Source organism: Borostomias antarcticus (genome assembly GCF_949987555.1).
Source record: "Borostomias antarcticus genome assembly, chromosome: 1".
In the NCBI taxonomy this organism is placed as follows: Eukaryota; Metazoa; Chordata; class Actinopteri; order Stomiiformes; family Stomiidae; genus Borostomias; species Borostomias antarcticus.
This window is the reverse complement of record NC_140234.1, coordinates 32460143-32475917: the sequence shown is the minus strand read 5'-3', so window position 1 is coordinate 32475917 and position 15775 is coordinate 32460143. Positions and strand designations below refer to the sequence as shown.

General features: G+C 43.7%; 1 protein-coding gene across 2 annotated transcripts in view; it reads left to right on the top strand.

Moving 5' to 3' along the window:
- The window catches only part of nbeab (neurobeachin b), a gene marked incomplete at both ends in the record, with an annotated part of 276067 nt that overhangs the window by 98784 nt on the left and 161508 nt on the right, over positions 1–15775 (top strand). For both annotated transcript variants that reach the window (XM_084443780.1, XM_084443779.1), the window contains 5 exons: positions 2345–2576; positions 8332–8432; positions 8660–8755; positions 9146–9267; positions 12644–12770. In XM_084443780.1, the coding sequence (XP_084299906.1) occupies positions 2345–2576; positions 8332–8432; positions 8660–8755; positions 9146–9267; positions 12644–12770 (678 nt within the window). The remainder of the gene's footprint in view (positions 1–2344; positions 2577–8331; positions 8433–8659; positions 8756–9145; positions 9268–12643; positions 12771–15775) is intronic.

Genomic DNA, 15775 nt, shown 5'->3' with positions numbered 1-15775 from the left:
ATGGTATTGGTCTTATGAGAACGGACTGAAAGATAGTTTCACAGAAGTTGTAAAATAATTAACTGAAGAACAGTCAGGTAGGAAAACAGTAAGGGACAAATGGTGTGGGTATCACATTAGTGAGACTGAAATTTCATTAACACAACGAAAACAGCTGCAGCCAATAATGTCAGCTATAAATCAATTCCTGTCATTGTAAGCGATGTCTTTGTGGCGATTTTGAATTGCATAAGATTAACACTTTCCTCCAACTATGTCACACATCAGGGTATTGTACAAATAATGCGCATTCATGCCAGCAAAACTACTTCTACAGCTGAAATCCACAAATATAATGAATTTCTAATTGGATTTACTAAACCAGTGGAGCCCAAACACTGTATACTGTATATAGTATTGTAGCATCTAGCATCATGTTGATTAATGTGCTTTTCAACACCCCAATCATTCCCTCATTAGTCAACAGCTTGTTACTGTAATGGTGGAGAAAACAGTTCTTTCTATGGAGAGGCCATCACAGTGCTTGTTAAAGACATACCAAGGAGGCTTGATGCACATCCCCATATACATGAAACTGGTTTATTATTGCTAACATCCATGTTGGTCAGGGGACCAAGTGCGCCAAATTATACGCTTGGATGCAAGCTGCTTTCTGCTGTAGCCAAATAAAGGGTCAAAAACTGGTCAGAGTGATGTGTGATGCCACGCCTCATCGGCCACCTGTCGGCCCTCTCCCGATGGACCACCTGCTGAAAAGTGAACCCATCGTCTGCCCCCTCACTATCCTTCCATACCTGATTATATGGCTCAGGCCTTACAAACAGATGCAGTGTGCCTGGCCCTGTCACAAGCAGCTCTACCGGGCATCAAAGCAACAAGTTGTTCCGCTGTGTTTGGACGGTGAACGCATGCAGGCTCACCCGGCAGGGGTAGAGGACAGGAGGACGAGGGGATGAGGGCGGTGCTGGGGCTGGCGTGGACGGTGGCACGCGGGGCTACGAACGAGAGGCGCGCGAAGGAGACGAGGACTCGGCGGTCTGCTCCCTTCGCATCAGCGTTAACACGGGGGCCGACAGGCCTATATTTAGAACGGGACTTGTTACTGCATGCGCCGGTGTTATGGCAGTCTGCCCAGCCTGGGCGCTGGACCGGCTGAGACACTTATTACTCTCTCTGCCCTGACTGCAGAGAGCTTAGAAGATATGGAGCGCTGTTTTATCCTCTGTTACCAGCTCGCTGAGCACGGCCCTGTGCTCTTTGCCCATTGAGAACAATATCTGCAGTGTGTCTAGCTGCGGTTGGATGTTTTTGAGGACAGTAGGCCATTTAATTCAAAAAGTGAAACTTTCATATATTATAGATTCATTATACATGAAGTGAAATATTTCAAGGCTGATTGCCTCCATGCCATGCTCCACGCTGATGCAGTAATTTGTGCAAAAGGAGCTCCGGCCAAGTATTGAGTGTATAAATGAACATACTGAACAATCATAAAGATTAAACAAAAAAGGCCTGAAATATTTCACTTTGTGTAATGGATCTAGAATACACAAGTTTCACTGTTTGAATTAAACAGAATGGACTTTTTCCACAATATTCAAAATTTTTGAGATGCACCTGTATATGAGCTATTGGATTCACTTCCTTCCTCTTCCTTTTTCACCCTTCCTTTGTCTTTCATCTCTGATCAAAATAGAAATGTAAATGATTCCCCTGGGAAGTTGGGAGGAGGGCGTCCATGGCCGTTCGTCTGCTATTGCAATCTGTACAGCAGCTGTGTTTGGACAAGCGGCTGTCTTTCACGCCAAAGCCCTTGGAGAGTTTAATGGAGCTGGGCTTTGACAAGGGTGGTTTGATTGATTGATCGATACCCACTTTATTTAAGTTAGACTTTGCTCAAGTTCACCTATTGTGTGTCAGTCACTGTCAGGTAACTGTGAGGTATCCGGAATATTTTCTACTTGACTGCCTTGACATTCATTCAAGATGTTGCCAGGGTTCTCCATATGTAATGCATCAGATGGCCTATGCCATGCTTATTGAACTTCAATAATAGCATTATTGAATGCCATTTACTGCTTTCATAATGGTAAATATAACGGGGAAAATGTACTTACATGGAGGCATATCCTTCCCCTCCTCTTTAGAGCTTACTGTACATGTTTTTTTTCCATTTGATGTCCAATGGCCTTGATTTTCAGGGACACTCAGAATGCAATCACAACAGCGACCCTCCTACCGCGCTGGTGAACATGCCCGTTAATCTCCGCCACTCTCCTTCGCTCCCCTCCCCCCTCTCTCTTCCCCCTCTCTCTTCCCACCCCCCCCCCCCCCCGCCCTGCAGCTGGTAGGTGGCGAGTTCGACCTGGAGATGAACTTCATCATCGCGGACGCGGAGAGCATCGGCTGCATGGCCGAGCTGCTGGAGCACTGTGAGGTGACGTGCCAGGCCGAGGTGTGGAGCATGTTCACCGCCATCCTGAGGAAGAGCGTCCGCAACCTGCAGACCAGCACCGAGGTTGGCCTCATCCAGCAGGCCCTGCTCAAGATGAGCTCCGTGGACAACATGATCGCAGGTGTGGTGGCTCAATTTTGGATTTTCATTCATAGTTGATTTCACAAGTCTGGTAAATAACATTAATTCATACTGATTTTCTGATGTGCACTATTTTAAATATCATAATGAACCAGTCATTACTTTTTGAATTATAAACAGGGGCAATATTTTTACTGCGACTTACAGTAGGCCTACAGTATGCGTCAACACTGACCGGTGAATCCAGGACTGTAATCGTTTTTTCCCAAGGTTCTGAGGCACGGTGGGGTTGTCAGCCACAGAGCCACTGGCCCATTATGGTTCTCACATTGTGGTTTTGAACAATGAACCATGCGGTGGTACTGGGGCAACAAAGAGCTCTGTCCCCCCCCCCACACTCACACACTCTATTAATCACCACATTCACAGGCAGCCGAGCCCAGCAATATCTGGAGTATGACTCTAATTGTAGATTCCGAGAGGTAAATGATGACATGACAGCTTACGCACTCACCCTGGCAAGAACGCGGCCTCTCAGGCATGCAGGCAGGCATCCAGTTAATCACTATCCATGTGAGACGCCACTTTAACCACCTCAATGATGCTCGATGCTAGACTGATCAAGAACCAGAACTAACCGTTGTATAATAGAGCATAATCAATGATAACGTAGTGAAGTGAAACGTATCTTTGTGCATTCAGTTATTTTGTTTACACTTTTGCCCACTCAAGTCATAAGTAAAACTACGGGGATCATTTTTAGGAATTAAAAGATACAAGAAAACCCTCTCCTGCCGAGTCTTTCTGCAGAATAGAAAATAGCCGTCAGCCGTCAGTATTCTAGAGGCTCGAAGCCAGCTGCGGTCTAATGAGGAGCATAGAGATCTGAGGACAGTTAGGCAGGAGTCCTACAAAACCCCCATTTCACATGATGAATTCTGTTCACATTGAAACAATATCCATGCAAATTCACAACTCTTAAGATTATCTGTAGAGAAATAACAGAGGTGGCAATAAGGAAATAGCTCCCCAAATTGGGGTGTAAGGCAATGGAGCTGAATTCTAACTCCTTCTGAAACCATCCAGTGCAGTAAAATGTTTCAACTTCTCCAGAGTTCGAACATACCTCAGATTGCATCCTACTTAGCTTAGCATAGTCATTGATAGGTGATCTAAAATATAATAAATATTTAACCTGGCTCCAGCCCCTGAATCTGAATTTTCTAAATGTGATTTAGGGTCCGGAAAAGCTCTCATCCAGAATGATTTCTCAGTTGGAATTCCAACCAGGCCAATCAGTGTCTTTGAATGTGACGCCGAAATCACACTGCACGACATGATTGGTTAGAGTTTGAACTAATCGTTGAGGACTCCTTCGGCAACTCCTTCGAAAACGGCTTTAATGAGAGTTTGATTAGATTGAATAATGAAGTGAAACAAAATGGCGATTCAGTCTCAGCATCAGGCTAATAAATATTTAGTACTGGATATTAAGGCAATTCAATAGAGGACAGGGGGTGATGGAGAGGAAAACAGAATAAAGAATCATCCATTTAACACAATGGAATATGTAATAGTCTGACTACGGGGGTTCCACAAGGGTCTGTCCTGGGTCCTCTCCTGTTTTCCCTCTACACTACATCTCTGGGCTCTGTCATTCGCTCGCATGGCTTCTCCTATCACTGTTATGCCGATGACACCCAACTGGTCCTGTCATTTCCCCCTTCTGATACACAAGTGGAGACACGCATAGCTGGGTGCTTGGCTGACATATCGGGGTGGATGACGAAACATCACCTCAAGCTCAATCTGGACAAGACTGAGCTGCTGTTCCTCCCGGGGAAAGGCTGGCTGCACCGGGACCTGGCCATCAACATTGAAGAGGTGTTAACCCCGACTCGGACTGCGAGGAATCTGGGTGTGACCCTGGATGACCAACTGTAGTTTTCCGCACATATCACATCCGTCAAGCTCCTGCAGATTCATGATCTACATCATCAGGAGGATTCGCCCTTTCCTCACTGATGAAATGGCACAGGTGCTCATCCAGGCCCTGGTCATCTCCCGCCTCTGTCTGTCTGCTTCTCTGTCTGTCTGTCTGTATGTCTGTCTGCTTCTCTGTCTCTCTGTCTCTCTGTCTGTCTGCTTCTCTGTCTGTCTGTCTGTCTGTCTACCCCGACAGACAGACAGACAGACAGACAGACAGACAGACAGACAGACAGACAGACAGACAGACAGAAGCAGGCAGACAGACAGGCAGATAGACAGACAGACAGACAGACAGACAGGTAGCGGGCAGGCAGGCAGACAGACAGACAGACAGACAGAGAAGCAGACAGACAGACAGACAGTACTTTAATGATCTCCGAGGGGAAATTCCATTGTTGCAGCTATACAGCATTTATGTTGCAGTTACTGTACATATACAGTAGCACCTCTTCCAGACCAGAGTACCTCAGTGGTTGGATGTTAAGCTGCAGCCACTGTATGAGTCGGCATATTAGAAACAGGGAGAGATGTTGGTTTACTTTGCTTTTTGGAGCTTGGAATGATGTATTGCAGTGTTCTGTTGCGTGCTGTGTGTTTTGTTGCTCTGGAGCTGTACATCACTTTGGTCAACCTTGGTTGTTTTAAATGTGCTTTATAAATACAAATTGAGTTGAGTTGAGTTGGAATGTTAAACTTTCTCTGACTGGATGGAACATCTCTTACATCACAATCAATTATAAATTTAGATAAACACACTTGATGAACACTCCATGTGTCATCATGTGCCCTTTTAGAGAATATCCTAGAGATGAATATCCTAGACCAGACCTCCAGTTCTGAACAACTTTGTGCCAGAGATGTGTTAGATCACAAGCTCCTACTGTAGCTAAAATAGCCAGGTGCTCAAGTTGTAATCATTGTCTTACAGTACATTAGGTTAGGGTGACATTGTTATAGACAGGCCATATCACTGACTTTGCCATTGTGCTTCAGAGGTGAAACCTCAGAGGTGAAGAATTTTTACAGCTCACTTATCTGGCCCCCGGGTGATTTTTTTCCTTCCCTCTGGAATATGTAGAGAGTGGGTCGTATGCCCACCTCCCTTGTTCTCTGTAAAGCGCATTGTGTTGCCTCTGGGTATGAAATGCGCTATACAAATAAAGCTTTGATTGATTGATTGATTGATTGATTCTGTAATCCCCTCTAATACAATAATTAAATGTTCCATCATACTGGACTGTGCTTTCAGTCACAGGGTGATAACCTACTCTTAAACATTGTTATAGGGCCAGGCATTTTAGTCAGGCTATACAATATGATAGATGTGGATTACATTGATTTCAAACATATTCCTCTGACTTCGAACATGAGAGGAACGATTACAAAGAGTGAAAGGAGACAAATGATCATCAGTCACAGTTTGTTTTATTATGAGATCGAATGGCTGTTTAGAGGAATATTACATTCTGTTCCATTTATGGATGAGCCATAATGAAATTTAATTTGTTACATTTACATTACAGTCGTTTAGCAGACGCTTTTATCCAAAGCGACTAACAATAATTGCATTTAATGTAGGAAAAGCCAATGTACTACTACTTGCCAGAACTCACAAGTGCATCTTCTCTCTAAAACAAGTGACTAAGAGCATAATCTAGTGCTGAAGGCAAAGTGCAAGAATAGCAATCTAAAATACAATATAATACAATAAAATACAATAAGTGCTTAGGAGGGTGGATTGTTGTAGTACTTCTTGGAGAGATGAGTTTTGAGCCTGCGACGAAAGATGGGCAGAGACTCTGCTGTCCTGACGTCAGTAGGCAGTTCGTTCCACCACTGCGGGGCCAGGACAGGGAAGAGCCGTGACCGTGTCGATCGACTGCAGGGGCCTCGGAGTGACGGGGCAACCAGTAGCCCCGAGGTAGCAGTGCGTAGCGATCGGGAGGGGGTGTAGGGTTTGACCATGGCCTGGAGGTAGGAGGGGGCTTTTCCTTTCAATGCCCTGTAGGCTAGTGCCAGAGTTTTAAACTGGATGTTAGCCACTACAGGGAGCCAGTGTAGGGAACGGAGAAGGGAAGTTGTGTGGGAGAACTTGGGGTGGTTGAACACCAGGAGAGCAGCAGCTTTCTGGACAAGTTCCAGGGGTTTAATGGCTGACGCCGGGGCCCCAGCAAGGAGGGAGTTGCAGTAGTCCAGGCGGGAGATGACCAGGGCCTGGATGAGCACCTGTGCCGTTTCATCAGTGAGGAAAGGGCGAATACTCCTGATGATGTAGATCATGAATCTGCAGGAGCTTGACGGATGTCAACTACACTTGGTCATCCAGGGTCACACCCAGATTCCTCGCAGTCCGAGTCGGGGTTACCACCTCTTCAATGTTGATGGCCAGGTCCCGATGCAGGCAGCCCTTCCCCGGGAGGAACATCAGCTCAGTCTTGTCCAGATTGAGCTTGAGGTGATGTGTCGTCATCCACCCCGAGATGTCAGCCAAGCACCCAGCTATGCGTGTCTCCACTTGTGTATCAGAAGGGGGAAATGACAGGACCAGTTGGGTGTCATCGGCATAACAGTGATAGGAGAAGCCATGCGAGCGAATGACAGAGCCCAGAGATGTAGTGTAGAGGGAAAATAGGAGAGGACCCAGGACAGAACCTTGTGGAACCCCCGTAGTCAGACTATTACATATTCCATTGTGTTAAATGGGTGATTCTTTATTCTGTTTTCCTCTCCATCACCCCCTGTCCTCTATTGAATTGCCTTAATATCCAGTACTGAATATTTATTAGCCTGACGCTGAGACTGAATCGCCATTTTGTTTCACTTCATTATTCAATCTTATCAAACTCCCATTACAGCCGTTTCCTGCGATGGGCGTTGCCGAAGGAGTCCTCAACGATTAGTTCAAACTCTAACCAATCATGTCGTGCAGTGTGATTTCGGCGTCACATTCAAAGACACTGATTGGCCTGGTTGGAATTCCAACCGAGAAATCATTCTGGATGAGAGCTTTTCCGGACCCTAAATCACATTTAGAAAATTCAGATTCAGGGGCTGGAGCCAGGTTAAATATTTATTATATTTTAGATCACCTATCAATGACTATGCTAAGCTAATATTCAAAAGATTCTGTCACACTTTTTCTCCCCAAAGTGTTTCCATTTGTGATGTTCCCCTTTTTTGAGGTGTATAATATTTTTCATTTCATATACTTAATTATTAAAAAATATACTTAATAATAAAAAAATGGTCCTGCAGGTCACAAGACAGACATCGCAATCATCCTCAACACATGACTATTACTTACAGTACATAGTATCAGTAACCTGCATGCTACTAGGAGCAGAGTGTGTTGTTATGACAGTATTTTGTCTGATAAGAGAATCAAGCTGTCACAGCAATTGGTCAGTTTGAGTAGCTACTTAATAAAAAAGGACAGCACTGTTTTCAGAATGAATGATAAGAAAATGAACATAATGTTTATTTTTATTGCAACAACAAAAATGTGATGGGTATGTTTTGACCCGGGGCAGGGATACTGTATGCTTTAAGAGATGGGAAAGGCGGAAATAAAGATTTTGCCTTTGTGTTTTGTTAGTGCACCTACAGTAAATGAAGTCAAATTTGTCACTGGAAATAAAACGATTGTGATTTATTAAATTAAATGTCAGTGATTTATATAACACAGAATTGCAATGAAATAAACTGAATTCAGTTTATATGATCTCAAAAGGAATATATATATTCTAGTTCTACTTGTGAAGGTTGTACTATAAACTAACCTGATCTCTTTACCTCACTTTGCCCAGATCTGCTGGTGGACATGTTGGGAGTGCTGGCCAGCTACAGCATCACGGTGAAGGAGCTGAAGCTGCTGTTCAGCATGCTGCGCGGGGAGGGGGGAGTGTGGGTGAGTCATGGCAGGGAGCACAGCTGGGGGTCAGACGAGGGGGGACAGCCTCACTCTGATAGAGACACCTGACCCAGACACAGGCAGCCTAGTAGAGATACACTACCACTACAGTTCTTCTTCTTTTTCTTCTTCTTCTGCATTTTATCTGTATTTTCAGAACCCCTTCATTTTGTACGATGAACCACTCGTCTATGTCCGTCTCTCCATCTCTGCTTCTCCCTCAGCCAAAGCATGCGGTCAAACTGCTGTCCGTGCTCAACCAGATGCCCCAGAGACACGGCCCCGACACCTTCTTCAACTTCCCTGGCCGCAGCGCAGCCGTAAGTCATGGGCTACAGGTCCGAGATGGCAGACTGTTCCTACGCTGAATGAACGGGAATCTTGATTTGACACATTGATAATGGCCAGGTTTCCCGAACGAGTTTAGAAGCACTTAACTCCAAAGTACTTCTTAACTCCCTTAAGAAGGGTTCCTTAAGAAGGTTCTTTATCGGGAAACCCGGCTAATAGCTATTGTGAACTGTCAGTGGCGCCGCGTAATATGACTTGAACAATTAATATTACTGTAGCTCATAGAGTTAACATTGCAACTAAAACCGCAGACGTGCGTTTACACTTGTCTACGGTGTTTAATTGTTGAAGACTTGTCAAGATGTGTTGCTTTTAAATCTTCACCATATTACCCATACCCCCCCCCCACCTGTCCACAGGCCATTGCTTTACCTCCCATTGCTAAGTGGCCTTATCAGAACGGCTTCACTCTCAACACCTGGTTCCGGATGGATCCGCTGAATAATATCAACGTTGATAAGGATAAACCATATCTTTACTGGTAAGTATGAACCCTAGACAGAAATACTGTCGTCGTCGTCATCATCATCAATCAATCAACAGTTTGTGTGATTTTATATAACTGCCATTTTTTGACTGAGCCCCAACAAACTAGCTAGCTGCATCAGTCTTCTTTTCATGCAGTATGAGTTCTGAATGACAGGTCTGAGTAGAAAAATTGTTTTTCAATTGCTAACAGGCGCAATGGAAACTGCTTATATAATCCAGTCAGTCATAGGACTGCCTGTCTCCAGATAATGTGTGTGAAGTCTATTGGGGAGCGGGGAATTAGGTTTAGATTATTGAGATTAAAAGCAGTGAACTTGAACTACGGCGGCTGGTACAGGCTGGTGTCGGAGAAGGAGCACAGCAGGGGGCGGCTTCACAGAGATTAGGTTTAATTTAGTCTTTAATATCTGGCATGAGGAACCCACACTGAGGCTTGGGCAAAGGCTTGGGGGTAATTAGCCCTGAGATCTGTAGCCCAGAAGTGCAGTATTCATTGTTGGTGCTGAAGATATTGGGGAGAGAAGCATCTAGAGAGAAGCAGAGGAGTGGTGGTGGGTGACAATGAGAGTGCAGGATTTATTGGGGTAGATAACCAGAGGGCAGAAATGTCCTATTAATTACTTTGAAACAAAGTGTTCACCATCTGGCATGACAGGGTTTTTGTTGGATACAAAACTGGATAGATTCAAGATGAGAAACGATTCCACTATTATTTCCACCAAAAAAGAGTCTTTTACCCTGAGATAACTTGCACCACCTAAAGCCAGGAGCCAAACGAAGTGATGCATTCATGTGCCACCAGTGCAATTTGGTTCTCATTACTTGTGCCGCCGTGAGGCGCGCAAGTAGGGTGTTCACAGGGTGTGTGAGTGTGTGTGTGTGTGTGTGTGTGTGTATGTTGGTGGCTGGATGGGCATCTTGTTTACATAACTTATGACTTGAAAACAAATAACCCTATGACGATCATACTTGGTAAATATATTCCACCCAAGGTACCCTGAACCAGATCCGAATTACGGGGCGGATCCATAAATTATTGTTGTCTTTAATAATGGAGTATAGGAGTTATTAATACTTCTGACCGACCACTGGAGGCAGCAAAGTCTACCATTCTACATTGCATGCAAGCCTCACAGAATAGAGTGTTTAAGCAGAAGCCGGAATAGAAAACCTCCATGGAACCTTAAATCTGAAAAAATATGAATGGTAGTGAACGGTGTGAGAAAAAATAATTTATTGATCCTGATTGAATCGTGCCATGACATCACATATGATGTTTATCAATTTAAAACACAAATTTTACTCATCTCTGTTAACTCGCAAGTTAGCTAATGTTAGCTAACTTGTTGTTTAACACTCACCAAAAACTTGTAAAGCCAATCTTGCATGCCAGCTCTTACAGAACTAACTCTCCTTTCGAATAGCTGCAGCTCTCACCATGGCCAGACTTATAGTGATTTTCACTTCTTTTAATAATTTTAAACTCGTTCTGGAATAACTGCTTTACAGTATTACAACAAACTGCAACTTTCTTGACTTGCTAAATTATGTTTTAAATTGACAAACATATGTGTATTGTCATGGCACAATTCAAACGTGATCAAGAAATTATTTGTTTATCGCCATTGACTACCGAACATATTTTTTCCGAAATAAGGTCCCATGGGACGGCTCTTCCTCCTTCCGCCTAGGCACTCTATTGAACTCCTCATCCTCATATTTCCATATTTAAAACCATTTTTTTCCCAGCGATATCTAGTTAATACAAGATTGATCTAGGAAAAGCAGTTTTGTGTTCATATGTGTAGTATTTATTCTGTTAAAGAGACTCCGGCGCTAAGCAGCAGTTAAACAAGGAAATGATTTGGCATGAAAGCATGAATTTGCAGATGTTTAGGCTCAATCTGTCCATGTAAAAAAATATTTTTCCAGTGAAGATCTTTGTTAATACAAGATTGATTGATCTAAGAAAGCATTGTGGTATTTGGGTTTATATGTGTGATATTTATTCCCTTTCGTGATTACTCTTGAGGAAGGGAAAATCCTCTTTATGACATCACAGGCTATGATGACCTACTACATGTAGTGAAACGCAGTGAAAAAAGTAAAGCAAGTAAGGTCATGGTCAAGGTCAACTTTATTTATATAGCACATTTAACAACCAAAGTTGCACCAAAGTGCTTTACAATATAAAAACAAGACAAATAAAAAATACAATATTAAGTAAAGTTGAATCAAGTTGAATCAAGTTGACCTGGTACCATGCTATGGAAAGACGCCATATAAGGCGCAAGTTGGCACCTCGCTGGAGTGCAGGCTAGTTGTTAGGGAGTTAGGATGGTTGTGGTGTTAATCCTGTTTGTGCCTGCAGAGTGGGGGTCCGTAGCAAGGCAGGGAGTGTGAGGCCTGCAGAGTGGGGGTCCGTAGCAAGGCAGGGAGTGTGAGGCCTGCAGAGTGGGGGTCCGTAGCAAGGCAGGGAGTGTGAGGCCTGCAGAGTGGGGGTCCGTAGCAAGGCAGGGAGTGTGAGGCCTGCAGAGTGGGGGTCCGTAGCAAGGCAGGGAGTGTGAGGCCTGCAGAGTGGGGGTCCGTAGCAAGGCAGGGAGTGTGAGGCCTGCAGAGTGGGGGTCCGTAGCAAGGCAGGCAGTGTGAGGCCTGCAGAGGAGAATGTGCTTCCTCTTCTCAGACCCATGGAAGAAATTTCCCTGCAGAAATCACCATGCAGTAGTTGTCTCTCATCACTGGTCCAAAGAAGCTACTGTAGGGTTGTTGTTCTCACATGATTCCAAATGGAGAGGGCGATCACATCAGAAGATTTCCCCTGTGTCAGTTACAGGTCTTGTTTTCAGGGAGATGAAGTGGGTACCAGGCAGGCTTAAGAAGGGGATGTTTGTTACTCCCTCAAATGTGACTGATGTCAGATCAATGCCAGTTTCTGTATGGCTCAGAGTTGCCTTGCTTTCCTTTCTGGATGTTTGGACTAAAGCAATGTTTCTATATACTTTGCTCTTAGTACTTGTGTTTCTTTCATTATTGACTGTTTATGTGATTAGGAGAAGCTCTCAAGTTCACATTTCATTGTGCATATTACAAATAATTGAACTTGCTCCTCAATTACAGTATCTTCTCATTATTTCCTAATGAATCAGTGTAGTTAATAGGGGAAATGGAAATTTCCAAATCCACTTAAAGATGCAATTAGCTTCTTTAGATCTGCTCTTGGGGCCAGTTAAATGTGTCAATCATGACCCCCTTTCTCACATACACACTAAACCTAATGTGCTCTATGTATTTGAACGGTTTCTTGTTGACTAGTGAATTAAGAGTGCCATGTTTGCTACTTAAAATATTGATTTTATTCCCATTTACAGCTTTCGCACAAGCAAAGGAATTGGGTACTCTGCACATTTCGTTGGCAACTGCTTGATTGTGACATCACTCAAATCTAAAGGCAAAGGCTTCCAGCACTGTGTGAAATTTGACTTCCAGCCCAGGAAGGTAAGTGTGCATCTTTGATTTCCCAATCCCCCCCCCTCCCCCCAAATGATGATTGAAGATGTGAATGTGGGTTGAAGTGCTGCATATGGAATAGTACTGTGGCATCTGTCTAATTGTTTACAGGTGTAGGCTTTCATTGATCTCTACAGATATTACTGGATGTGCTCTTATTACCAGCCTGTTTCAACACTATGTGGGCCTCTGGTTTATGGTTGGGAAGCTCTGAAATGTAACAGGACTAAGGTTCTTATTCCAAATGTTTTCATTTCATTAAATGTTAAATGCACTCTATTGTTGGTGTGATATAATAGAAAAATGTTAAATATACTCTATTGGTGTGATATACAGTAATATACTTTATCCAGTAGTCTTACTTTATGACATCGGAAAGAGACACATGATTTTGAAACTGGAACAGAATAGTGTGTTACAATATTAAAACAGGGGGGCTGAGAATAGGTCTGTTGAGACAGACAAACTTAGCCTATGTCAGTAATTAACTAGAACTACAGCTGTGTTCTATTACAGCGATAATCCCAAACAATTCTAATAGTGTTTGTCGGACTGTCCTACTATTGCCTCGATGCCACAGCCTTATGGGAAACCCAATGTTGTACACTGGTATCACTTCTGGCCCCGTACAGACTACACAATATTTTTGTCTTTCACGATTGTCACCGTATCAGATTAGGCGATCAAGTAGGCACGTTTACATGGAGCCTAATAATCCGATTAGACCGAACCGAATGAAAATGCTCCATATAAACACCTCAATCCTAATAAATAGTCCCAAACCAGATTGGTAGTGTAAACCTTTTCATAAACCGATCAAGTGTCATGTGAACGATGAAACGGATTACTATCTGGCTGCGTTCTTTCTGCACATGCTCTCTGTCCAAGCAGAACTGGACCACAGCGGAGAATTTGTTTTTAATCCAAACAAGAACTGAACATTATTGGACGCCTAGGCAACAGGAAAATAATGACCACAAAACATCCAGTAGGAGAGTCAGTTGTTATCAAGTTGCCTCATTAAGAGTGCCACAATAACAAACAGACATAGATATCCATTAGCAAAGTTTTAACTTGAGTTTCCGTAACCATAGTAACTCACTCACTCCTGCCTGCATGCGCATGTCACACAGCTGTTCTGATTACTTAGATCACTTCCCCAGACAGCAATGCGATCAGGGCCATATATAGGCCAGATGTGGCACTTGTGGCTTACTGGCCCATATATGGCCCAGATCTGCTTGCCATCTGGGTCCCATGTAAACAATTGCCCCAAATCTTTAATCGGATTGAATTAAATCAGATTGAATAAAAGTATGCATGTAAACGCAGCTAGTGTTGCATAAATTCTTGCCGTGTCGTGGCCGGGACATTGGCAACACTAAAATCACATCAATCAATATGCTCTGCTGTCTTTCACAACCGTGCACATCATAGTGCGAGTTAAGGTAGCCTTCGGTCAAGAAATTGTCAGTCATGGAAGAAGTAGTGAATGCACTGTATTCAAACTTATTTATACTAAAATACATAGAAGAAAAATAAAATAAAGAAAAAACTATTGTGGACCCGTTCCTGGGTCTTCCGAAGAGGACAGTAGGTTGTCTATCCTTCAAGGAGAACTTGAGGTAATGGATGTGTTAACATGCAAAGAACGCTGTCATTGTCAACGTCGTAGGCATGGTCGCAGGAGATATCAGACTAGGCAGGAAAATACCAAAAGATCTGACATGCTAGACTATTCGTCTGGGTGTCGAATGGCGTCCCAGATGCCAAATCGCTGATCTTCGATCATGTTACAGGGCGTTCATAATCGGGCCCGACGCTGGAAACTTTGACGGCGACAAAAAATCGGCCCAAAACCGGCCTGAATTTATGTAGTCTGAATGGGGCATTAGGCCTAAGGCTAAACCGCATAGTAAAGAATTATGATTATATTATAAAGACTTTACTCCCTAATGGAGGTATCGCTCTCCAATTATCCCACGCATTTGCAAAGTAATTCCACAATTCTGCTGCCAAGCAAGCCAATGGCACACTGTTCCTCCTTGATATTTTAGAGTGAGTGCGGTACATAGACCTGTGATATATAAGACAGGGGATTTTGTGTGGAGTGTACGAGTACCCTACCTGTCCCTGTGGAGAGAGCATGCTGGCTTAATGCAAGTGTTCCACTGAGGTTGAACAGCTGCCATCTCCTTCACTCTGTCTCAACTCTCCAGTATATCTCTGCATTTGGTTATGTCAAAGCAAGAATCAAAAGGGTACACACTCCTATATTAAGCCTGTTCTATATCACCGCCTTTAGTTGTGAATTAAACTTTTTTTCTATTGGCTCTCACCACACTGATCTCCTCAATAATCCTCCTCATGTCTGTGCTCAGGGCTCTGGCGAGCGGTGCTTGCTGCTGTCCCATCAGACGGCGGGCGCTTCTCGCGTCTCTTCCTGGGTCAGCCAGATAAGCAGCATGGGGCCCGGCGGCTCAGGAGATTCCCCGCCACTATGACCATCTCTGCACACTGCTCTACCAGTCTCGCTAAGAGACGCCGCTGGGTTAATGCATCTATGAGGCATTCAACTCTGAGCTTCATTAAAACCCATCTATACCCCCACAGAGCAATTATGTGGGATTTTTTATTTAATGGTGGTGATTATAATTTCAGTGGATTTAGTTATTTACTTCCCTTGCACATTCAAATAATGTGCATTAAATCAGAATATTAAGAGAATTTGCCTGTAAATGCTTAATCTTCACCCTAACATATCATGCATTGCAAACAGTCATTTCAGATGAGCCCCATACAGTGTGTGATTGCGACTAACAACTTTACTCTGTTTTTAATGTAGTGTTGTAATTTCCAGTACTGCATGTGAGAGCACAACCACAGGATCACAAGATCCCAGTTTCCCAGATTAGCTTGTGAAATGAGGCTCATGTGTCTTGTTGTTGCCTTGCGTGTGACGGCAACGCAAACACAATAACCAATGTTAAGCG